The 25748-nt window shown below is 44.9% G+C and overlaps 1 protein-coding gene across 2 annotated transcripts in view; it reads right to left on the bottom strand.

Annotated features, from left to right (window-relative positions):
- Positions 1–5405: 5405 nt before the first annotated feature.
- Positions 5406–25748, bottom strand: part of LOC309561983 (uncharacterized protein) — a 46012-nt gene continuing 25669 nt past the window's right edge. The window contains exons 4-5 of one of the 2 annotated variants that reach the window (XM_082266078.1): positions 10546–10749; positions 5406–5747 (exon numbers count right to left, since the gene is read on the bottom strand). In XM_082266078.1, coding sequence (XP_082122204.1) covers positions 10550–10749 — 200 coding nt within the window. In that variant the 3' untranslated portion in view covers positions 5406–5747; positions 10546–10549. The remainder of the gene's footprint in view (positions 5748–10545; positions 10750–25748) is intronic. The other variant, XM_082266079.1, reaches the window with a different exon arrangement.

The raw sequence follows: 25748 nt of genomic DNA, 5'->3' as shown, positions 1-25748 counted from the left end.
AAAAGAACACAATATACAGGGATATGGAAAATGATTAATCGACACTGACACACCTACACAGGATGGACTATTGTCTTTACCAACTATGTAAGACAGCAGAGAAAGAAATTACACTTTGGAGCGAGGCACAAACATTATTTAAATTTTTGATTTGTTCAGATTTCATGTCTGAGTATTTCAACCACTTTAATTGAAGAATACATTTTAAGGAGTAAGAAGAGCAAAAATAAGAATCTCCCACATAACCAAGGTAAAGTGAAGATGTCCATGCTCCTAGGACCCTAGCAAAAACCTGAGGCATGTTGGCAGGAGGGGTTATCCCGGTATGACCTACAATTGTTTTGTTCCTCCTGTAGGTGGCAGTACAACCTGAAATTGAATGTACTATACCACAAATGTTGTTTCTGTGCATATACTGTACAGCAGGGGTGGGGAACCTCCGGCCCGCACGATCCTTCTGTCCGGCCCCCCGTCCCGCTGTGTCAGAAGGAGCCGATGGCTCCGTTCTGACACTGAATTCTCCGAAAAGGCTGGACCCGAAGCGCAGAGCAGCGCGCCTCGAGCCCGCCCATTTGTGTGACAATAGCGAATGAAAATTTGCTACTGTCTCACAGATCCGCCTCCTCCTCGGCCAATGTCATTGGCCGAGGAGGCGGGAGGACTCGAAGAGAGAAAGCCGCCCGCCGCTAGAACAGGTAAGTCAAGTGCACTGGGGCTTGGCACGCTGTTCACTCTGCATTGTTTTCAGTCACTCCGCATTGAAAGGGGGGCACGCTCTGAGCACTCCACATTGAAAGGGGGGCACGCTCTGGGCACTGCGCATTGAAAGGGGGGCACGCTCTGGGCACTGCGCATTGAAAGGGGGCACTCTGCATTGAAAGGGGGGCACGCTCTGGGCACTCCGCATTGAAAGGGGGGCACGCTCTGGGCACTGCGCATTGAAAGGGGGGCACGCTCTGGGCACTCCGCATTGAAAGGGGGGCACGCTCTGGGCACTCCGCATTGAAAGGGGGCACTCTGCATTGAAAGGGGGGCACGCTCTGGGCACTCCGCATTGAAAGGGGGGCACGCTGTGGTCAGTCTGCATTGAAAGGGGGGCACGCTCTGGGCACTCCGCATTGAAAGGGGGGCACGCTGTGGTCAGTCTGCATTGAAAGGGGGCACGCTGTGGTCAGTCTGCATTGAAAGGGGGGCACGCTGTGGTCAGTCTGCATTGAAAGGGGGGCACGCTGTGGTCAGTCTACATTGAAAGGGGGGCACGCTGTGGTCAGTCTGCATTGAAAGGGGGCACGCTGTGGTCAGTCTGCATTGAAAGGGGGCACGCTGTGGTCAGTCTGCATTGAAAGGGGGGCATGCTGTGGTCAGTCTGCATTGAAAGGGGGCATGCTGTGGTCAGTCTGCATTGAAAGGGGGCATGCTGTGGTCACTCTGCATTGAAAGGGGGGCATGCTGTGGTCACTCTGCATTGAAAGGGGGGCATGCTGTGGTCACTCTGCATTGAAAGGGGGCACACTATACCTTGATTACTGAAGGCCCCTTTCACACTTTTGTGACCTCAAAGTCACGCAATTTTTTACAGCGTTTTTTGCCGCAAAGCAATGCCTATTACATTTATGCATACATTTTGTACGGCCCCCGAATGATGTTACAAAAATCCAAATGGCCCTTGGTAGAAAAAAGGTTCCCCACCCCTGCTGTACAGACATTTTCTTAATACTGATTTAAATGGATTGTGTTTCTAGCACCATCTAGTGGGTTGTTTAGGATAGACAGTGGTCTTCTTTTATATAGATTGACTAATACTAACAGCGTAGATGTATCAAATATTTTGTTAACTTAGTCTGTGTATGTATATGAATGTATACATTTACGTGTTTGTATATATTTATATACAGTGCATTGCGAAAGTATTCGGCCCCCTAGAAACTTTGACCTTTTGCCACATTTTAGGCTTCAAACATAGATATAAAACTGTAATTTTTTGTGAAGAATCAACAAGTGGGACACAATCATGAAGTGGAACGAAATTTATTGGATATTTCAAACTTTGTTAAATAAAAAACTGAAAAATTGGGCGTGCAAAATTATTCAGCCCCCTTAAGTTAATACTTTGTAGTGCCACCTTTTGCTGCGATTACAGCTGTAAGTCGCTTGGGGTATGTCTCTATCAGTTTTGCACATTGAGAGACTGAAATTTTTGCCCATTCCTCCTTGCAAAACAGCTCGAGCTCAGTGAGGTTGGATGGAGAGCATTTGTGAAAAAATTACAGTTTTATATCTTTATGTTTGAAGCCTGAAATGTGGCAAAAGGTCGAAAAGTTCAAGGGGCCGAATACTTTCGCAATGCACTGTATTGTGACTGTCCACTCTCTTGAAAATGCAGTAAAAGAGTTCTGGCAGAGAGAGTGCGTAACAGGTAGCCAGAGCCAGTGCTGGCAGAGAGACAGTTGCCATAGTAGTCCAGTGGATAATTCTGATGAGACAGGTGGTTATCGCACTCAAAGGAAAGAGATTGCTTCCAGTCAAGGTTTCTGTAGATGCAGTTGGCAGCATATCTAAGGACAAGATGGGGCTCATGTTCAGGCCGGTCTGACTCCAGATAGGCACCCTAACCAAAACAAGGTTTGACATAAATGACAGTGGGACACTGCGTAGGGAGTGAGATGGTGCTTTAACCACTTCTGGATCAGAAGGTTTTACCCCCTTAATGACCAGGGTATTTTTTGGGATATGCCACTGCTTTGCTTTAACTGACAATTGTGTGTTTGCACAACACTGTACCCAAATAAAATTGATGTAATTTTTTTCCCCAGAAATAGAGATTTCTTTTGGTGGTATTTGATCACCACTGTGATTTTTTAATTTTTTGTGCTAAAACAAAAAAATAGAGACAATTCTGAAAAAAAAAAAAAAAAAAAAAAAAAAAAACACGAAACAAATTTTTTTACTTTTAGCTACATAGTATTCCAAATAAAAAAAAAAATGTAAAAATCTAATTTTTTTGTAATTTTAGGCCAATATGTATTCTGCCACATTTTTGGTAAAAAAAAATCCCAATAAGTGTATATTGATTGCTTTGCGCATAAGTTATTGCATCTACAAACTAGGGGAAAGATCTGTCATTTTTATTTTTTACTAGTAATGGCAGTGGTCAGCGGCTTTTAGCGGGACTGCAACATTGCGGCAGCCAGATCGGACACCTAACTGCCATTTTTGACACTTTTGGGGTGACCAGTTACATTACTACAGTAATCAGTGCTAAAAATATGCACCGTTACAGTACTAATGACACTAGCAGGGGCGATCAAAGGGTTAAATGTGTCCCTAAGAGGATGCTTTGTTACTGTGTAGGGGATGGGCTTGCTGAATGAACACAGAGACCTGTGTTCCTAAAATAGGAGGAGCACAGGATCCCTGTGTTCATTACTGGACAGAACAGTGGTCTGCTTTGTTTACAACAGCAGACCATCGTTTTGTCTCCACGGGCAGTGATCGCGGCTCCCCCTGTGGCCAATCGCAGGTACGACGTTTCGTGGGACAGAGCCGACCTGCCGAAGTAAAACTACGGCGGCTGGCCGGCAAGCGGTTAACATATAGAGAACTTGTCCAGACCCAGCCATTAGACTGGATTTTACTTTGTGGCTGTAATAAGCTCAAACAGCCCTTTGTGATGGGAAGCCCTCATTCACATTGGAGCAACTTGTTATGCGATTTAACAGGTCAAGTCGTATGACAAAACGCACCCTATCGCCGGTAATCCCACTGTTCAAAGGGGTGCGTAGCCGACTTTGCGGTGCCGCTCCGAATTGAAAAATTAGTTCCTGCATTACTTTTGGCGATTTTAGACTCGACTTGCATAGACATCTGTGCATGAAACAAATCCAAGTCACACCCGAAAAAAAACACATGATTTCAAAGCCGCAGACAATGTAAACGAGGGCTAAGGCTTTGTTTTTTACTTTACTGACAAATGGACATGGAGAGGAAGCCTAAATTGCAGCTTTGACGATTGAACTGGTACATTAAAAGTCTCTATTTGATGCTCATCCTTTAACATAAAGAAAGGTGATACATACATATTTCTCTCTTCATAGCTAAACAAGAAATAGTGCATAGTATTCTGCATTCTCCTTAAGAGCCAGCAAATAACTAACTTCTTTTCAGCTTTTATACTCTGCCCGTTTACAGAACTCAATATTTCCAGTTGAAATTTACACATACAAGTGAATGACTCATTTTTTTATTGGATGATTGTCTGAGGTTTTTAATACAGACAGCATTACTGCGGTGGCTCTTTAGCTGACCCATAGCACTCTGAGAATCTGTGGTCATGTGTTAAAAGTTTATTTGTAAAAACAAACACTGTGTAAAACGTACAGTAAGAAAAAAAAAACATGTAAAGAACAATAGTTTTTAAAATGTATAAACAAGAAAAAAAACCAAAAACAATATAGTTTCCCCTTTAAGAATGTTTCTTCTCAATAAAGAACTAAACTACTATTTTACATTAAACGAGAGCTCTAGTCTAAGCTTTTTTTCCCCCATTTTGGATCATAGATGGAAGAATTAGAATCTGTCGGTTCTTCTACAGTCTATTTCCTTATTGAAGAGATTCCCTTGCAATTATATAAGGAGAAGATCTCCTCTTATTCTTGTTCTAGTCTATCCCAGTGACAACTGTCACCATAGCCAAGAGAGGGTGGATCTCCCCCCAAAAAATAAAAACACAGGTTGTTACCATTTCAACTATAAAAAAAAAAAAGTTCTGGTGGTGTTCTACTTTACAATAAGATAACAGTACTGTTTACTGTTTCACACTACTCCGACTTGTCAGGCGACTTGGTCGTCTGACAAGTCGTGCTCCATTCTGTGCAATGGGAACCGTTCTAATAGGAGCGACTCAAGTCGCTCCGACTTAGAAAAAGGTTCCTGCACTACTTTTGGCCGAAGTCGGAGCGACTTGCATTGACTTCCATTATGTGAAGTCAGTGCAAGCCACGCTGAAGTCGCAGTGCACGGCGACCTGTTCAAGTCGCCCAGAAGTCGTGTCGCCATAGTGTGAACCAACTCTTATGAATGGGGACAACTGTGTTTTCAATACAGGAGACATTCATTTTTGAATCACCAAAAGTTACATTTAAAAGCTCATTCACACGAGCACTCAGCCCCTTGTGGCTTCAAGGACAACCCATATAAAGTGAACATGTATGCACAAGCTGTGCAGCCTCACCCGCACAGACAAGTATGCAGAGATGGTGCACGGACCAGGACGTAAAACCTGTGCAATTAGGTTAATTCACCCATCCCTGCATACCCTGTGCACAGCCGATGTCTACCCATTCACTTGTTAGGGGCTGAATGGCCTGGCAAATGGCTCTGGCCACTTGCAATGGCCTGAGCACCCATGTAAATGAGCTCTGAGGAATACCAAAAATTCCTGTTTGTACAGTACGTATGAAAGCTTGACATAAATCAAATTTGGTTTAGCATCCTGTGTACAAAAAGTATAAAGCGATTCTGTATAACTGGACCAATAGGTTACCTCTAATAAAAGGGAGATGAAACATAAAAATAATGAATGCAATAAACATTTACAAAGGAAGTGCATAGAAACAGGAAACAGAGATGTTTGACCCAGACACCGATTTTCTGTTCACTACAAAACTGTGTTGCTCAAATACCCATGGTACTTGCAGAAACTGAATGAAATGTTCACGGTTAATCCACATAAGCAAAGTTATCTGCACCTGCAAGACACAAGGAAAAAATAATAATAATTAAAAGAAGATCTCCAGATAAAACTGTTTTCTTAGCGTGGCAAAGCATAAGGCTCCGTTCACATCCGATTCGCCCAACATGTGAACCAAACTGGATTTTTATGGAACAGGTTAACATATCTGTGGTGCAGCGGCAGTGCGAATTCACAAATTTAAAAAGAGTCCCGTTCCTTTTCTGAGCATTGTGGTGTGGTTCAGATGCGAATTCCAGGCCCATTGCCCTCTATGGGAATGCATTTGAATCGCACACGTCATCAGTTTTGAACACAAATTTGAGAAGAAAAAAAAAAAAACACACACTGAGTGGGGGTCTCTCCCCCCTTCCTTACCATGCCCTGTGGGTCTGACATGAATTTTAAGGGGAACCCCATGCCAAAAAAAAAAAAAAAAGATATATTACATTACCTCTCTAGCCATGATGTATTTGCTTTTGTGTTCTTTTTTCTCATTAACAAATTTCTTCTTTCTTATAAACCTTAATGTTGGCATGGGGTTCCCCTCAAACTCCATACCAGACTGATTTGGGGGTCTGGTATGAATTTTAAGGGGAACCCCACACCAAAATGTATTTAAAACACAACGGAGGGGGTCCGTTTATTTGCTTAATTTTTTTAATTGCCAGCAATTTTTTTTTTTTACATTTCCAGCTGATAGCTGATGTGTCATTGGTTGTTAAGGATGTGGTGGCCAGCTTCCCAGCCCACTCCTTAACAACCAGCTATTGTTGAAAGGTGCCGTTGGCGGCTGGCTCCAAAAATTTGCATCTGAACCGTATCTGGAAATCGCAGCTGAACCACTAAACAGCTGCTTTGGAAATTTGCAGTGAAAGTGCAGTGAAATTCACACCGGACATAAGTGAACCTAGTCTTAAACCTGTTGGTTTTTACGGTGAGTCATAATAGAGACCATAACACTCCAGTCCCACTGACAATGCGGTCTTTGGTACAGAAGTCCAGAGAATTCTCCGATAGGGACAGAGACAGGTGCAACGCATTCATTTCTAGCAGATAACGAAAAGGGCTAGAACCCCCATTTTGTTTCCAAAATTCCATTTTCTATTGGCCACATTCTCAATGGTCAGGAGGCAAAAAGCCATTTAGACCTTAAAAAGTTCTAAACTTAGCCAGACCTGTCAAAAATTAAAACTATTTTGGCTGGAGTTAGCTACACATACGTCAAATTGGGCTGCTTAGATTTTCTGGGGAAGCCTGGACATACTGGAAACAGATTATGCCATCTTTAATCCCAGTTTTTAAATGCATAAATGGATATAGATAATGTGGCCTCAAAAATTAGAGACAATCCATGTTAGCACAAAAGGTTTACAACAACCTTCATGTATGAGCACCTTAACCCCTTCGTAACCAGAGGTAATTGATGTCTGGAGGCCAAGATATAATGTAGCAGAGTCGATATGCATTGGTTAACCTGTGTACCTAATTTGCCTACCTAAATAATTATTATCACATTTTAAAGTGATAAAATAAGCACTGCTCCAATGGGCAGGGGATTAAGGTAAAAAAAGGCCAATTCACTCAGCAATGTCAACCATATTACCTGCAACTGCAATGTTGTGGTGGATGAGGGACTGAGAAGTAGGAGGTGTCAGTGCTTGTCCTGCTCTAAGAAGCTTCTGCACAAAGTGGTCACAGACCTTCGCCTGCTGCCCTGCACAGACTGGCAACAGGGGAAACAGCAAGTGATTTCACACACCATTTTTGTTGCTGCTCAACCCAGTAGTCATTATAATCTGGTAAGAGACAGTGTGTTTCTCCCTCTTGGTGGTGGATCAACTGTTTTCCTTTCCACTATTGTTTATGCCTTGCGTCCCTGGAGGATTGTTTGGAATCATTTTAAGCGCTGCCGTTTATCCGATCTTATTGTGACAGTTTATACTTACCTTCCATTTCCTTCCCCCTGCCTTGTTCATCCACTACAGCAAGGCCCTACATAAACTTCCAGTCATTCTGGTCTGAACCTACACAGGGGACAGAACTCAGGCAACAAACACAAAGACTTCCATGCTCTCCCATACCTGCAAGTACTGCGTATTTTGATTCATGCTGATGAAGGAGCAAATAAAAAAGTTATTATAAGTAGCAGAGAGGAAAGACTATAAACTGAACCAGTCACTTTGCACTGCCAGGACAAAGTACGGTTTCATATTTATATTGCATTACACTACCCAACTGGTTCCTTCACTTTATGCCCAGTCCTTTAATTACACAATCAAACAGTACTGGGCCCACCATGTTGCTAAACCACAAAGCAGGCCACATGATCTGCAAATGTGCCATTTAAACATATGTCTTTGATTAACACAGTAGTGTTAAACCATTAAAACACAAAATAAAGCCTGCAAGAGAGCATTAAAGAGCAAGGTTACCTTTCTACCCGTGGTGTATTTGCTTGTGTTCTTTTTTCTCAGTTATGTTTATGACAAAGAAGAAAAGATTATCGAGGATGTTCTGTGCCGAGTTTATCTGCAGTTTTCCAAAGCAGCTAGCCAAGTACATGAGCAGGAAATAACTTTTCTTGTGGAGGTCTGTACACGGTGTATAGATCACCTCCAATATTGTCACTGGGACAAAATAAAAGGTGTAAAAAGTCCAGGAGGCACCAAATACTTAGGCTGCATTCACACCTGAGCGGAGCAATTTTCTGTTTTATTCTTTCAGTATGTTTACGGGTGTTTGTGTGTTTATACAAACATTTTAAAACGTGTGCTTAAGAGCCGGTTCACACTACTCCGACTTGTCAGGCGACCTGGTCGCCTGACAAGTAGCGCTCCATGCTGTGCAATGGAACCGTTCTGTTTAGAGCGACTCAAGTCGCTCCGACTTAGAAAAAGGTTCCTGCACTACTTTTGGGCAAAGTCGGAGCGATTTGCATTGACTTCTATTATAGAAGTCGTTTGCAAGCCGCGATGAAGTCGTGCTGCACGGGCGACTCCAAAGTGGTAGTGTGAACCGGCTCTTAAGCGTTTTAAATGTATATTAAAGTTTCAGTTTTTCTGTTTGTTTTAGCCAATGGAAAGCACTAGGGGAAGGAAATCAGTTCTTACAAGCCAAAAAAAAGTCTGAAAAAAGCAGAAAAATACATGGGATTTTGGATGTTGAGCATTTTGGAGCCTTGAGCTACAAAAAGCTTAAGTGTGAATGGGGGTATTAAGGTATTACGTTTGCAAGTGCTATGCTATACAGGCCATTTCTGTATAGTCTATTTCTACTAACATTAAAAAAAAAAAAAAAAAAAAAAAAAAAAAAACACAACTTCACATTTAATGTCCCTTTAAATAGTCTGTTTGGGCCAAGCTGGCTCAAAAAAACTATTTACTGCACTAACAGATGTGCTTGTTGAGTGCCATGCATTAGCTGTATGCAGCCTCAGCTCCATACAGTATACAGTGCTGTGATCTGGTAGTTGGACAGAGACTTCTTGTCCCACTCCCAGAACAAAATAGAGTAGGAGTGAGCGCCGCTCAGCCATTTATGAGAAGCTTGGTATTCTATGAATGAATGCAAAGCTATCCCTGATTAGCTGAGGCGGAAAGGCAGGCGGATGATGTAGAGTTAGGATTTAACCACTTGCTGGCTGTCCACTGTTAGGGCTGGAGCTACATGGGATTACTTGTAAATTGTTAGGAGTAGCAACTGATGGCTGAACACATGAAACAAATGGCTCCCTATGGTATAAGCAAAGTCGTATGTAGTAGCACTCAATCTTGCATGATTGCAAAATGTTTCAATGCTGATGTGAAAAAAGCATTTAAACAGAAGAGATCTTGAGTAATTTGAATCACTATATGGTGCACATATTTTGGTTATAGTGTATATATATTTTTATTGTTACAGGAATAAGAATCTGCCTTGTACCACATGTCCGTCATGTTCTTGGCAGCTCTTCCTACCTGTTTGAAATACCATCAGTAACAATAGTTGACATTGTACTGGTTTCCCTGCAATCTGTTGCTGCAATATTGACTTTTCTACATGGCAATCATATTGATTCAGACAACAATTACTGAAAAAGTGTCTACACTAGCATGTTTCTGTTTGATCGGAAAAACATTTGCCCTTCTGTTTTTGTGTCATCTGCTTATATTGGGGTTGAGTACACCCACACATACATAACTCAAAATGCTTAGGGCAATGCAACGCGCATAACAATACACGTTAATGCATAGCAATGGTTTGGCTTACACATATTATGCCTTAATGTTTTTCTTTCCTTAAACTGTAAAGGTAAGCTTACACTTTAGATGCAAAAGCACGACTGATGAAAGTACAGCAGACAGTTCCTGTCTAAATGGCAACACAAGATTATTAGTTTAGAAAAACTACAATTCTTCCTGTAAAAGAAAATTACTTTTACAGTCTCCTTATGCCTTCTTCAGGAATTTGCAGTAATGTTATATTTTTGCTTCTGCGCGATAGCTGCTCCTCAGCATGTCAGACCTGGGCAAACCTGAACCAGATAGATAGCATAGCATAGCATGTTAGACCTGGGCAAACCTGAACCAGCTAGATAGCATGTTAGAACTGAGCGGGGCTGAACTCCGCTTTCAAGAGGCAATAGGACCTCCTAAAGCTTTTATAACACTGTGCTGCCAATTAGCATGATGCAAAGAAGGGGATTGCGTGCAGACACATCGAAAACAGGTGAAAGCTTTCCAAAGTTACGCCTTTCTTTTTAGTTCACTGATGACTGAAGCGATTCTTTAATGGTGTTAGCAGGGAAAGCTGCAAAAGGAAGGAAGGACACTTACCACCTTATTTAGTTGGATAGCTTGAATAGGCAGGTGCCTCACCTGGATATGGTGGGGGAAGATAAGCCTTGTCAGGCTGCTGAGCATACATGGAATGATTCGGCAGGGGCTGGTATCCGGCAGCTGCTGGCATTGTTACTAAGGGCTGAGGAACAACGTTAGTGACAGCCACGGATGTGGTCAAAGAACTTGCTGTTGCCCGAGCTGTAAAAGAAAAAAACACCAAACAGTTTTGACGACAGTTTTGACAGTTTGCAAAAGAACAATTTTATTATCTTTTGGATAGATGGCCCAGCCCTCCTAAAGTGAAACTTTAGTTTAGTGCAGGATAATTAAAAATCAGACTCCAGATCAATTAAATACATTGCAAAAACTGAAGCAAAATTATTGCAAGTCCTTACTTGCTTCCTTTTTGAGATACTGAAATTAAGCCTAGGGCTACACTGGCAATATTTAAACAGCAGTGTTTTTTTTTTTGATTAGCATTACATTGATTTCAGTTTGTTGAAATAAGGCGGCTTCCAGCAAGCAGTAATATTTTCTGGTAGCAGAGATTTAATTGCCCACGTGGGCCAAGTGCAAATCTTCCCAGGGCTATATTTTTTCAATTGCAGTGGGACATGCTACTTTTATAATAAATCACATTTTAAGCATCAGTACTGAAATAAACACTTCACCCCCGAAATAGATCTGTGTAAGTAGCTTAGCAAAGATCAAACTTTGATTTCAGCAAATATATTTCAGAGCACGGCACATTTTATGCAGCAGGTTGCCTGAACATTGTCCTCAGAACAGTTATAGAAACATTAGGCCTGTCTGCAAACTGAAAAGGTATTTCATTTTATTATATATTTGATTATAAAAACAGTTTGCATACCAAGATCACATTATGGGAGATTTACTAAAACTGGAACACACAGAATCTGGTTCAGCTGTGCATAGTAATGGATCAGCTTCTAACCTCAGTTTGTTCAATAAGGCCCCTTTCACACAGGTGGACAGTTCAGATCCGCCTGTCATTTTTTCTGGCGGATCTGAACGGTCCCCCCATGCATCTCTATGGGGCATCGAATGTCAGCAGAGACATGTCCGGATGTGGACAGATGGAAAACCTATTTTCCATCCGTCCAGCGGATCGGATGAGAACGGACCAACGGTCCATTCCCATCCGATTCCCCCATAGAGATGTATGGGGCTCTGACAGCTGTGTCTCCGCACACAGTGCGGAGAACAGCTGTCATTCTCCAGCTCAGCGGGGGATCGGCGGATCGATCCCCTGCTGAGATAAACGGAGTCCGTCCGACGGACACACAGTGTGAAAGAGCCCTTAACCACTTGCCGACCGCCGCACGACTATCTACGTCGGCGGTCAGCCCCTCACAGGCAAACTGACGTAGGTCTACGTCGCTTGCTTGTGAGGGTCTAGGGAGCGAGCGTGCGCCCCCGCTCCCGCGTGGTCACGGACCCCCCCTCTGCGATCGGCGGGGGAGAGGGAGAAAGTCAGGCAGCTTGTGTAAACAAGCTGCCTGTCATTCTCCTCGGTGTAAAGACACTGATCACACGGATCTACTATGTAGATCCGTTGATCAGTGTCCTTACAGCTCAAGCCACAGCCAATCACAGTAGAAAGCACGCCCCTAGGGACACACACAGCCCCTCCCTCCCAAATAAAGTTAACCTCTTCACTACCAGTGTATTTTTACAGTAACAAGTGCATATGTATAGCACTGATTACTGTAGAAATGTCACTGGTAACCCCAAAAGTGTCAAAAATGTCAGTCAAGGGTCCGATCTGTCCGCCCCAATGTCGCAGTACCGCAAAAAAAAAAAAAAAAAAAAAAAAAAAAAAAAAAAAAAAATCGCAGATCGCCGCCATTACGCGTTAAAAAAAAAAAAAAAAAACAACAAAAATGACAAAAATCTTTCCCTTTGTTAGTAAACGCGATAACTTTTGCGCAAACCAATCAAAATACGCTTTTTGCGATTTTTTTTACCAAACATAGGTAGCATAAAACAAATTGGCCGAAAATGTTAAAAAATTTAGATTTTTACATTTTTTTGGGGGGGAATTTCATATAAAAAAAATGTGAAAAATATTGCTATTTTTGCAAAATTGACGCTCTTTTTTTGTTTATAGCGCATGATCAAAAAAATCGCACAGGTGATCAAATACCACCAAAAGAAAAACTGAATTTTTGTAAAATCTTACCTGTAAAATTCCTTTCTCTGAGTCCTCCGACAGTCGCCGCCTCTTCATATTCGTCACATATGGGGGTATTAGACTTTGCTCTGAAGGAGTAGCTAGGCAACAGAATATGTTAACAATAAAGCTTTTAACATATCCCACCCACCCACCCTACTTCCTGCAACCATATCTCAGTTTTAGTGGAATAGCAGTAGAGTATACAATCAAACCCCAAAAGAGGGGCGGGGGCGGCGACTGTCGGAGGACTCAGAGAAAGGAATTTTACAGGTAAGATTTTACAAAAATTCCGTTTTCTCTTACGTCCTCCGACAGTCGCCGCCTCTTCATATTCGTCACATATGGGGACGTCCCAAAGCAGTGCAAACATGAGGGGTGGGAAACGCATCCGCGCCGAAAGGCAACGCAGTCTCCGCATCAAAGAAGGAACCTTACCAAAGGAAGGAAACCAGCTGGGCAACAGCAAAAAACAAGTGCTCAACAGGAGCAACAACCCAGGAAAAGACAAAAAACCAGGGGATACAAAACTTATCCCAACAGCCAGGAGTCCCCAACAAGGGACCCTAGGGAACAGCCGCACTAAGAACCTTGCGGCCAAAGGAAGCATCCGCCGATGCCTGAACATCTACTTTGTAGAATTTTGTGAAAGTGTGCACGGTCGACCAAGTCGCCGCCTTACACACCTGGGCTACAGAAGCCCCATGACGACAGGCCCAAGACGTGCTCAGAGATCTAGTAGGGTGCGCCTTCACAGGCACAGGGGGAACCTTCCCCTGCAAAGCATAGGCCTGTTCAATGGTCTGCCTGATCCATTTGGCGATGGTAGAGGCCGAAGCCGCCATGCCCTTCCGAGGACCCTCTGGAAGAACAAACAAGGAGTCCGTCTTTCGAAAAGACTCAGTCAATTTAAGGTAAACCCTTATCGCCCGAACAACATCCAGAGAGTGCAATCTCACCTCCTTTGGATGTTTAGGCTTCGTGCACAACGAAGGCAAGACAATATCCTCATTAAGATGGAATTCCGAAACTCGTTTCGGAAGAAAAGAAGGATTAGGTCGCAAGACCACCTTATCCAAATGAATAACCAGGTACGGAGACTTGCAGGACAAAGCCGCCAGCTCCGACACTCTGCGAGCCGAAGTGATCGCCACCAAAAAGGCGACCTTTTTGGACAACATAGACAACGAGATCTCCCTGATCTGTTCAAAAGGAGCACGTTGTAACACAGATAGAACGAGATTCAAGTCCCAAGGGGGCAGAGGATCCCGCCTCGGGGGAACCAGATGCCGCACACCCTGAACAAAGGTGCCAACCAATGGGTTGGAAGCCACGGGACGTTGAAACAGAACGGCCAGAGCAGACACCTGACCCTTTATCGTAGCCAGCGCCAAACGCTGATCAACACCCGTTTGAAGGAAAGACAGCACACGGGACACCGAGTACGTGCGGGGTGAAAACCCCCTGGACTCACACCAGGCAAAATAGGCCTTCCAAGTACGGTAATAAACCTTCCCCGAGGAAGACTTCCTTGCGTTGATTAAAGTATGAACGACCTCCGGAGAGAGACCCCTCTCCTTCAGGACCTCGGTCTCAACAGCCAGGCCGTCAAAGCCAGCGACTGTAAAGCAGGATGGTATATCGGTCCTTGAGACAGTAGATCGTCTCGAAGTTGCAGACGCCACGGGGCGTCGACCGCCAGATTCACGAGGTCTGCGTACCAGGACCGGCGAGGCCAGTCCGGTGCCACAAGAATCACCGTGTTGCGTTCCGAGTGTAACCTGCGAAGGAACCTGGACAGCAACTGAATCGGTGGAAACGCGTACATCAGCCTGTACTGATGCCACGGGGCCACTAACGCGTCTGCCCGAGGGTCGCGCGTCCTTGCCACGAACCTCTTCACCTTGTTGTTGAGACGAGACGCGAACAGGTCCACATCTGGAAGACCCCACTTCGCGCACAACATCTGGAAGACAGCCGGATGGAGAGACCATTCCCCCTGATCCAGGGTCTGGCGACTCAGTCCGCCTGCCAGTTCTCCACTCCCGGAATGTGAACCGCCATTATCGCCGGGACATGAGTCTCGGCCCAAGACAGAATGTCGGCCACTTCTCGAGCCGCTCGGGCACTCCTGGTGCCCCCTTGGTGGTTGATGTAGGCCACCGCCGTGGCATTGTCCGTCTGCACCCGAACCGGGCAACCCTGCAGCCGGTCCGTCCAGCGATGAAGACAGAGACTTATCGCACGCAATTCCAGAATGTTGATCGGAAGGGAAGACTCCCCCTCCGACCAAGTCCCCTGAGCGGACAGAACGCCCAGAACTCCACCCCAGCCCGACAGGCTGGCATCCGTGGTGATTACCGTCCACGAGATCGGACGAAACGACTTGCCCCCGGACACCAACGGGGACTGGAGCCACCACAGAAGGTTTTCCCTGGTGCGAAGACTCAACGAGATTTGAAGATCCAGAGATTGAGGTCGCCCGTCCCACCTGGACAGGATCTCCGCCGTGTGAAACTGTGCGAAAGGAATCGCCTCGAAGGCCGAGACCATCAATCCCAGACATCTCATACACGTCCGCAGAGACGAGTTCGGAACGTCCCTGAGGGACCTGACTTCCTCCCGGAGAGTCCTGAGTTTGTCTTCCGGCAGGAAGACCTTCGCCTGCACCGAGTCCAGTATCATTCCCAGATAGGGGAGACGAACCGACGGACTCAGTGTCGACTTTGGAAAATTTATCGTCCAACCAAACTCCTGCAGAGTTTGCATCGTGACAGACAGGTCCTCCTCCAGACCCTGGCTGGTCGCAGACCGAACCAGAATGTCGTCCAGATACCCCAGGACAGAAACGCCCTGGGCCCCCAATAATGCCAGAACCGGTGCAAGCACCTTGGTGAAGACCCGCGGAGCCGAGGCGAGACCAAAGGGCAACGCCACGAACTGGTAGTGATCCTCCGCAATGGCAAATCGAAGGTACCTCTGATGACCCTCGAATATGGGGATGTGAAGGTACGCATCCTTCAAATCGATGGAGGCCATGAATTCCCCCGGAACCAGGGCAGCCACCACCGACCGCAGGGATTCCATGCGGAACTTGCGGACCCGCACAGAGCGGTTCAGAGCCTTCAAGTCCAGAATCGGACGAACCTTGCCCTCCTTTCTGGGCACGGTGAATAGATTGGAATAAAACCCCCGAAACCTGTCCCGATGAGGCACCGGAACCACCACTCCCTGAGCCCTCAGGTCCCGCACCGCCAGGTGCAGGTCCCGCAAGCGCTCTGGAGACAGTTGAAGATTTGAGGGAAAAAATCTGCTCTCCGGCCGAGAGAGAAACTCGATCTTGTAACCAGATCGAACGATTTCCAGAACCCATCTGTCCCGCACACGGGCCAACCAGGACTGAAGAAAACCGAGCAAGCGTCCCCCCACCCCAAAACTGGGTGAGGGCGCCCCTTCAGGCCGAACTGTTATGGGCTGCAGGTCCGGATTGGCCGGACTTCTGTTTACCAGACCAGGGCTTCTTCTGAGAGCCTTGACCTTTGAACGGTTTGCCCTTGTAGTGCGGCCGAAAGGCACGAAAGGACCCCTGAGGGGGCCGAAAATTAGCATGCTTCTTCCCAGAAGCCCCCTTAGCCTTGGGGAAATGGGGCAAGAGAGTGCTCTTACCCCCGGTGATCCCCTTAATCAACACATCCAGGGACTCCCCAAAAAGGCGAGACCCATCATAAGGCAGATTGGCTAAGGTCTTACGTGAAGATTGGTCCACCGACCAACATTTTAACCAAACCAGGCGGCGAGACAACACCGCCACGCTGTGCACACGTGCAGCCAACGGAATCAGGTCCAGGTCCGCATCACACAGATACATGACACCCTGGTGGATCTGATCCACCATATCCAGGGTCGCCGGCGAGGCCGAGTCGGCCACTAGGACGCGCCTAAGCATCTGCGTCCAACTTGCGATCGCCTGGGCCGCCATGAGAGAAGCAAACAGAGCCTTAAGCATAGAACCCGTAACAGAATAAGTATGACGGGCAAGAGACTCCAGTCTCCTATCCGTGGCATCACGGAAAACAGGGGAACCCTCTGCAGGAATCGCAGTGGCTTTGTTCAAAACCGCAATTGCATGATCCACTGGTGGAGGCACACACCACCTTTCATCAGTGGCAGGCGAAAAAGGATAACGCAGCTTGAATTTACTTGGTACCGCAAAAGGTTTGCGCAGATCGCGCCATTGATCCTTAACAGCGCGCTGAAAATCAGCATTGCAGGGAAAAACCTGCGGCGTCCTGCGTTTCCTCTGCGTCCCATAAGCCGCCAAGGCAGCAGGGGGACACACTTCGTCCTGCAAACGCAGCGTTTGCTTAATGGAAGCAATCAACTCATCCATGATTGCAAGCTCTTCAGGCGAGCCAGGGGGAGAATTATCAACCCCCTCAACTTCAGCCTCCACCTCAGACCCCACTAGATCAAGAGAGGAGCGGGACCCCGATAAGGAGGCCCCTGCCAGAACAGCCCCATCACCTTCACCCTCAGAATCAGAGGAAAGAGCAACTCTGGGCCTTTTAGTAGATTGAGCAGCCACCAGCATTTGCACCTGAGCAGCAAGGCCAGCCACAATAGTGGCTAAATCCCCCCCTGGGGGGGAAACAGCGGTCCCCTGGCTTTCCACCAATACTGTAGGAAATTTGCCCTCCTGAGAATCCATTGCCCCTGTAATGCCAGACAACCAAGGGTTAACTGCCCCTTTTAAGCAAGCGCGGCAAGCGCAGCCCACCGCACCACACTCAAGCACAATGAGACCCCCACAGGGAATATGCAAACTGAACACAGGCAATGGATAGCAAGAACAGAAGGATAAAACCTGAGGAGACCCTCGCCGCTGCTGCTGCCTCGATCGGTGTTCCTGGAAAGAGGAAGTGATGCTGCCAGGGCGCTCTATGTAAGCCTATGGAGGCTACAAGAAAATGGGCGCCATGCATGTAAACCATGCGGCCGGAGCGGGTGTAGGCAAAATGGCGTCGTTTGGCGCCGAAACCGCCGCTCCACAGTGCATTAAAACACACATTACATTCCAATATCAGAATACATGTCAGATCGCCGCAGCGATCGCTGTATATGCCCAAACATGCCAAAAAAACATGCCCCACAGCACACAGCTTCTCACACTGACCAGTCTGACACACACAGTGTCATACAGCTCCCCCCCCCCCCTTGCAGCCCACAGCATGCAGCCGAGAGATAGGGAGACAAGCAGTGTGAATAGAGCCAGGTTACACAGTCCCAGACTGACACCCCCCCCAGACAGACAGGTCCCCACATAAATACACTTACCTCACATGGCGTGGGGGACCCGCACAGGCGAACAAGCCGCTGCACATGAGGCAGGGAGAGTCGCAATTCAAGACGCACAAAATGGGGGTTAAGAAACCGCACAGCGTCCAGTGAGGTAGCCACCTCACCAATCATCCCTGCACCGAACAGGGATGGGTCGTTCACTATGCCAGGAGCGTTACCTGGTTGAACGCTCGATGGCAGACTGGGAAGCCACTGACCCACGACCTGCGACCAGGGGGATCAGCCCGAGACCCAGTCCGCATGATCCTCTTCATCCGAAGAACTAACTAACGCTGACAAAATAACAGCTAAATAAAGGTAGAGAGAAAAACTCAAACAAAATATTAAAAAGAAGAAAGTCTGGGACAGAAAGTCCCAGCACAGAGAGAGCCAGCCACTCCTGACAAGCTAGACATTAAAACTGAGATATGGTTGCAGGAAGTAGGAGGGTATTGACTGAGGGGACCACCCCTTGAGGGTGGGATATGTTAAAAGCTTTATTGTTAACATATTCTGTTGCCTAGCTACTCCTTCGGAGCAAAGTCTAATACCCCCATATGTGACGAATATGAAGAGGCGGCGACTGTCGGAGGACGTAAGAGAAACTCTGTTTGTGGGAAAAAAAGGACGCCAAATTCGTTTAGGTACAGCGTCGCACGACCGCGCAATTGTCCGTTAAAGTCACGCAGTGCCGAATCGCAAAATACCCCCTGGTCGTTTAGCAGCCAAATCCTCCGGGGCTTAAGTGGTTAAGGAAGTGGATTGGTTACATTCTGTGTGCTCCAGTTTTAGTAAATCCCCCTAGTTATGTACATTTTTAATAAAACCTTCCTTCAATACTCAGCCATAGGCAATGGTCAAAGCACCTATAGCATAACTAAACCCCAGAACAGAGGTTTAATATATTGCAGCTGGTCAGTCCTTACACATAGTGGATGCATTCGTTTTCATTCTTCGGGCACAGAACATTTTTGAAAAGTACAAAAAATTCCTGTTCATCTTGCCAGAAATGCAGTCTTCATGTCCTAGGCGGAGGAGCTACAAGCAAAAGCAATGCTATCTGTCTTATGCAAACGACTAATCCCTCTCAGAAAAAAAAAAATAAAAAAATATATATATATATATATATATATATATATATATATATATACACACACACACACACACACACATACATATATACACATACATACACACACTATCATTAGCGACAACCTAGTTGGATGGCATCACACACCTGCTAAGCTCCATGTATTCAGAGGGGATGCAGCACTAAAGAACTTTTTCCCATCCCTGGTGGAACTGATTCAATGCTTCTTGCTAAAAGTTTGCAAGGTAGATCTCCATCATAACAGGTTCTTCGCCACCAATAGATCTGTGGGTCTACTTATCTGACTATTCAGAACGCTCTACAAACTAATACAAACAGCAATACCACAACTACTGAATGTGGCTTAAGTTCTAATACCCTCACATTTGAACACCTCAACAATCCCACTGATAAATGACTGGTTGGGCAAAATAAAATATATACAATGGATGGAAGAGTCACACATTTGGAGTAAGAGGCTCTCAGATAATTTGAACAGATCTGGTGAAAGTGAACAACCTTTAAAATCTCAACATACTGTATATAGAGATCCAAATGAAAATTTGATTGTCCACTTACACTCTGGGGACATCCATACCACATTCTATATGTGCATCCTTAGCTCCATGATGGCTGCAGTATGCAGATGATACAAGTGTAAACTCTTCATTCTCACACATACTGTACGTACTATAATTGTAAAAGGATGTACGACTTCACCGGTGCCTAAACCACTTTTTCGCACTTTGAAACTCTTTTTCCCCTCCTTCACCCTCTTTAGTCCTTTTCCTACTTACACCAAATAACTAAACACCCTTTCCCACCTTCTATTCTCATTCTTCGAAAGACTGGTAAGCTGCAATATGTTACATTTTTGTTTTTGGGTTTAGATATGCCTTAAGTCAAACTGCAGATAGGGAAATCTGAGCTAAAAAATTAGAACAGCATGACACAGAGATGCTATGGCCCAATATGCAGCTTAGACATATTGTATTTGCAAATATGTGCAAATGAAACATCTGTTTGAATGTATAATTTAAACAGAAGATTAAATTAGGGTTGGCAGATGATTCATTAGCATTATACAGGGATATCCACCTCCTAGACAGTGACTTAATATATTTTTCAACCTGCCTGTTACCTGAAAGGTATTAGGAGGGAAAGGGGGTAATATTTTCTCTTTACATTTACCAAGGACAATATGAAGTTGTATTTTTCACCATAAGCACATTAGCAGCGGTAGTAGTTGTACATTAGTTGACCAAAGAATGCACTCAGACAAGCGTTTCTGCTCCATATTGTAAACTTTGTCATATACCAGGTCACCCATTTATAGTATGTCTAAAGTCAACAAAAGTGCCCAAAGCAATTGCTTAGTAATTATGATAAAGCTGGGTGGGTGCCAGTGAAAGGAGATATAAATTGTCTATATGGATTAGTCTATGTGCAGAAAAGTAAAGTGCTTCGTATAAATAACCCTTGCAACTCTGCAGAAGAGTGATATATTCACAGATTTCAAGTAGCATTAAATATCTCTCTTTGTATGAGCTTAATAGTGCTGGTTTGTGGCAAAAAAATTGTATGCAATGCTAATTTCCTGATTTCCATTGTAAAGCAAATGATATAATTCCCGCAGATACAGTTACAAATACCCTCAGTGGCCATTAGGAATACTTGTTTGTCCACAGTAAAAGCCAGAGAATAATGTGGTTGCAACCAGGGCCGCTTATAGGGGGGGACCACCAGCCCTCTTGTAGGGGGCCCGAGCACACAAGGGGGCCCACACAGGGAGGGGGATTAGTGATGGGCAACAAATACAGAAATTTTCCTCCAGCACCTGAATCTGATCTGTCCCTCTCCCTGCTATCAGCTTTTATCTGTTGAGAAAGAGACAGTTGTCCCTAACTAATCCCCCTCCCTTGTGTGGGCCCCCCCTCCCAGCACTTATCTCTGCTCAGGAGTTTATTTGTAAATTGCAACTTTGTTTCTCTCTCTCTGTCTCTCTGATCACTGAGCTCCAACTGCCCAGCCTGTATATTTTTCTCATCTCATCTTTTTTATTTAACATAGTTTTTTTTTTTTTTTTAAATTTAGCAGGAATTATGCGAGTTATGTTATATTTGTGTCTGCTAATAGTGATTTTGTTGGAATTTTAGCTAAATATATCTTTAATATTTTCTTGGGGGGGCCCTGCCAGGTAGTCTGTAGGGGGCCCCGCGATTTCTAACAGCAGCCCTGGTTGCAACTGAAAACAGAGTAGCCATAAAGAAGAAAAGTTTAGCTGTTGCCTGGACAAACATTACATTGTGTAAGATGCACGATCTGGGAGACTTTAACCACAAAATGATTGAGGATGCCAGGCATGGTGGTTGTAGTATTTGCTGACCCCCTTAGATACAAAACATTGAGAGTAGGCAAACAGTTAAATCCCTAACTGTAATATGCAAGTGTAAACTATCCTGCCTGGCAAAATATCTGTAATTTTGTTCATCTAGTTTCTGGTTATAGCTTGGTCAAGGATCACTCCAGCCGGAGCTAGAAAGAGCAACCTATTGCCAAAGTAATTTCTTTGATGCCCTCCTCCTATTAGCTAGCAATATATTAAATCCTGAATGACCATCTTGCTGTATTGCCCCCCTTTTTGGTCCAGAATCACCAAAGCTGGACAAGTGAAAATTGGAAAAGCATTGAGGCATTTTGGTTTCTCCTGAGAATTAATAAATCCATCATTGGGGGCTAACATTTGAGCACAAACTACACGCTAGGGGGGGGGGGGGGGGAGAATCCCTGGGGGAATCAAAGATGGAAAAGGATCTTGGGTCCTACTTGATGATAGCATGCAGAGCCAAGCGGGAGCAAGCAAGGCCTGCAGATTATTAGCATGCATCAAAAATGGGATTTACACAAGAGATAATATAGAATTCTACCACTTTACAAAACTCTGTTCTGGCCACATCTTGAGTATGCCATCCATTTCTGGTAACCAATCCTCAGGAAGGATGTGCTGGAATTGGAGAAAGTACAGAGAAACGCAACAAAACTAATAAGGGGACTGGAGGACCTCAGTTAATAAAAAATGCTACATACATTAACCACTTGCCGACTGCCTACAGTAATATTACTGCGGTAGTGCGGCTCCCCTGGGTCCAGTCACGTAGTACTACGTGACTGGAGAAGGGGTTTTGGCGGCGCGCTCCCGCTGTGTTTAGACACAGCGGGAGGCGGGCCGCGGGAGGAAGGTGGCGATCGTCCGGTAAATGGAGAGAAGACCCGCCTGCTTATGTAAACAAAGCAGGCGGATCTTCTGTGAGACAGTCAGGGACAGATCTGAAGTTTCAGCTTATGCTGAAACTGCTATCCGTTTGTGCCTGTCACAGAAGCCCCACCCCACACAGTTAGTAAGCATACAGGCATACATTAACCCCTTGATCACCCACAGGGTTAACCCCTTCACTGCCAATGGCATTATTACAGTAACAGTGCATAGTTTTAGCACTGATTACTGTAGTAATGTACCCCCAAAAGTGTCAAAAATGTCAGTTAGGGTTCCGATCTGTCCGCCGCAATGTCGCAGTCCCGCTAAAAATCGCAGATCGCCATTACTAGTAAAAAAAAAAAACAATAAAATTGACATAAAAATCTTTCCTGTAGTTAGTAGACGCGATAACTTTTGCGCAAACCAATCAAAATACGCTTCTTGCGATTTTTTTTACCAAAAATATGTAGCAGAAAACAAATTGGCCTGAAATGTTAAAAAAATTTGATTTGATTTGATTTGAATGTCCTATAGCAGAATGTAAAAACTATTTTTTTTCAGAATTATCGCTATTTTTTTGTTTATAGCGCAAAAAATAAAAATTCGCACAGGTGATCAAATAACACCAAAAGAAAGCTCTATTTGTGGGGAAAAAACATCAATTTCGTTTGGCTACAGTGTCGCATGACCTCATAATTGTCCATTAAATTAACGCAGTGCCGAAGCGCAAAATAGGGCCTGGTCATTAAGGGGGCAAATCCTTCCGGGGCTGAAGTGGTTAAACTTATTTTCCCTGGAGGAGAGACTTTGAAGAGGAGAGAAGTCCGCAATATATAAAATATCTAAATGGTGATTCTAGCATAGGGAGAAAAATCTTAAGTCTCAGATTGATCAAGAGAGTACAAAATCTGGTGCAGCAGTGCATTTAAGCCAATCAGCTTCTAACTTCAGCTTATTCAATAAGGCCCTGTTCACACCTGAGCGTATTTCAGCTCGTAAAATGCTCATCTCTGAAGTCTCAAAACCTCCAACAAGCAAAATCCTATTCACTTCAATGGCCCCTGTTCACATATGAGCGTTTTGTCGCCTGAAGCAAAACACCTGAAGCTCAAACACAAGTACATGAGCTTCTTTTTTGGCAGATTACAAGCATTTTTGTTAGAGGTCAATGCCTGCCTCCAAACACCTGCAAAAAAAGCCCAAACAAAAAACCCCCCCCAAAAAAAAAAAAAAACGCCTGAAAAAAGCCCAAAAAAAACCGCCTGAAAACAATACGCTCAGGTGTGAATGGAGCCTTAGGCTTTGCCATAAAAAAACTTGGAAGCTGATTGGTTTCTATGCAGAGCTGCACCAGATTTTGCACTCTCCAGTTGTAGTAAATTAACCTCATGGTCACTCAATGAAGTTAAATGAGAAGTGGTTTAACCTTAAACTGTGTAAGAGGTTCTTTACTGTTAGGACAGTAAAGACATGGAACTCCCTTGCACAAATCAGTGGTGTAAGCAGTAAGAGTTCATTTAAAAAAACTCTTAGATAGGCATCTTAACATAACTATACAGGGATATGGGAAGTGTTATACATAAATGCATACACACATCCTCACAGGTTGAACTGGATGGACTAATGTCTTTGTTCAACCTTATCAACTATTCAATTATATTGTGATGGCTTGTGCTAGTGTTGGTGCAGGAAAATAATTCTTGTCACAAATTGGGGCCTTCAATACAAAATGAACTTTAAGGCCCCTTTCACACATGCTGTCCGTTTGTCCGTTTTTCATCCATCCGTTGACGGATGAAAAACGGACATCAATGTATCTCTATGTAAAAACGGATGACAACGGATGATCATCAGTTAACATCCGTTTTCATCCGCTTCCGTTAATGTCCGTTTTTTTGAACGTATGAATGCTCTATTTTTCATCCGTCAAAAAAATGGATCGGACGAAAAACGGATGACAACGGATGAAAAACAGATAACTGACGAAAAACGGATAACAACTGACAAAAAAACGGATGAAAAACTGATAACAACTGATGAAAAACGGATGAAAAATGGATGAAAAACTGATGGAAACTGAACGGACCGAATGTGTGAAAGGGGCCTAAAGTAGAACTAAAGGCAAAAAACTTTTACCATTTTGGCTAGAGTAAGGGCTCTTTCACACGGGCGGTCCGATCAGATCCGCCTGTCAGTTTTTTAGGCGGATCTGATCGGATCCTCCATGCAGCTCTATGGGGCAGCGGGTGTCAGCGGAGGTCACCTCCGCTGACACCCGCTGCCCTCCGCATCCGATCCTGTGCTGAAATCTGGACGGATGGAAACCCTATTTTTCCATCCGTTCAGTAATCGGAGCGGAGCGGATCTGATGAGAGCGGACAAGCGGTCCGCTCTCCTCCGATCCCCCATAGAGGGCAGCGGGTGCTGAGACACCTCCCTCTCCGCTCTGCAAGCGGAGACGGAGCTGTCATCCGCCCGGCTCAGCGGGGATCGCGGATCGATCCCCGCTGAGCAACACGGATCCGCCTGCGGAGGCGGACCGTGTGAAAGAGCCCCAAGGGAGGTTTTTTTTTGCCAACTGTGTCCCATTGGGGAGATTTCCCTTCACTTCCTGTCCCATAGCCACAACAGGAAGTGAAGGGAAATCACTTCAAAGTGAGAAAATCCCTGATTGTCACCAGGGTCTATTACTGTTCTGGGGGACAACCCTAAATTTTCTTTTACTTTCATGTTTAATTATAATGGTAAAATGGAAAACAAGGAGGGTAAAACTCTCTAATGGGGGCACAGAAAACAAAAATCTGATAGGTGTTCCAATCCTTCTACATTCTATCCAAAACTTGAGAAAAAAACATTTTTTAAATTTTGTCTTTAGTTATACTTTAAATTGATGAAATTTGGGAGAGGAAGAGGTTGTAAAGTTTATTTATTTATTTTTAAATATCAAACATGTTATGCTTACCTGCTCTGTGTAGTTTTATGGCACAAAGTGGCCCCAAACCTCATCTTCTGGTGTCCCCCACCGGCGCATTGTGCTCCTCCTCTTCCCACTGCACCAACATAGGAAGCTGCTTCCTATGAGGGCGCAGCTGCAGGCTCCCTTTCAATCCAGGCTGTGTGCATCTATAGACACAAACAGCACAGCTCAGTCCAGTCCCCTGCTGTCACAGGATTTGATTGACAGCATCAGGAGCCACATCACTGACTAAGATCGGGCCCAGGTAAGTATACAGGATTAGTGAAGGGGCAATATAAGTACTGGGACAAATTTTACCCTATGCAGGGAATGCATGAAGGTAAAAAAGGTTTAGGTCTTTACA

This window comes from Pelophylax lessonae (genome assembly GCF_965119305.1).
Source record: "Pelophylax lessonae genome assembly, chromosome: 8".
NCBI lineage: Eukaryota > Metazoa > Chordata > Amphibia > Anura > Ranidae > Pelophylax > Pelophylax lessonae.
Note: the sequence above shows the minus strand (reverse complement) of the source record. Positions and strands in the feature narration are given on the sequence as shown.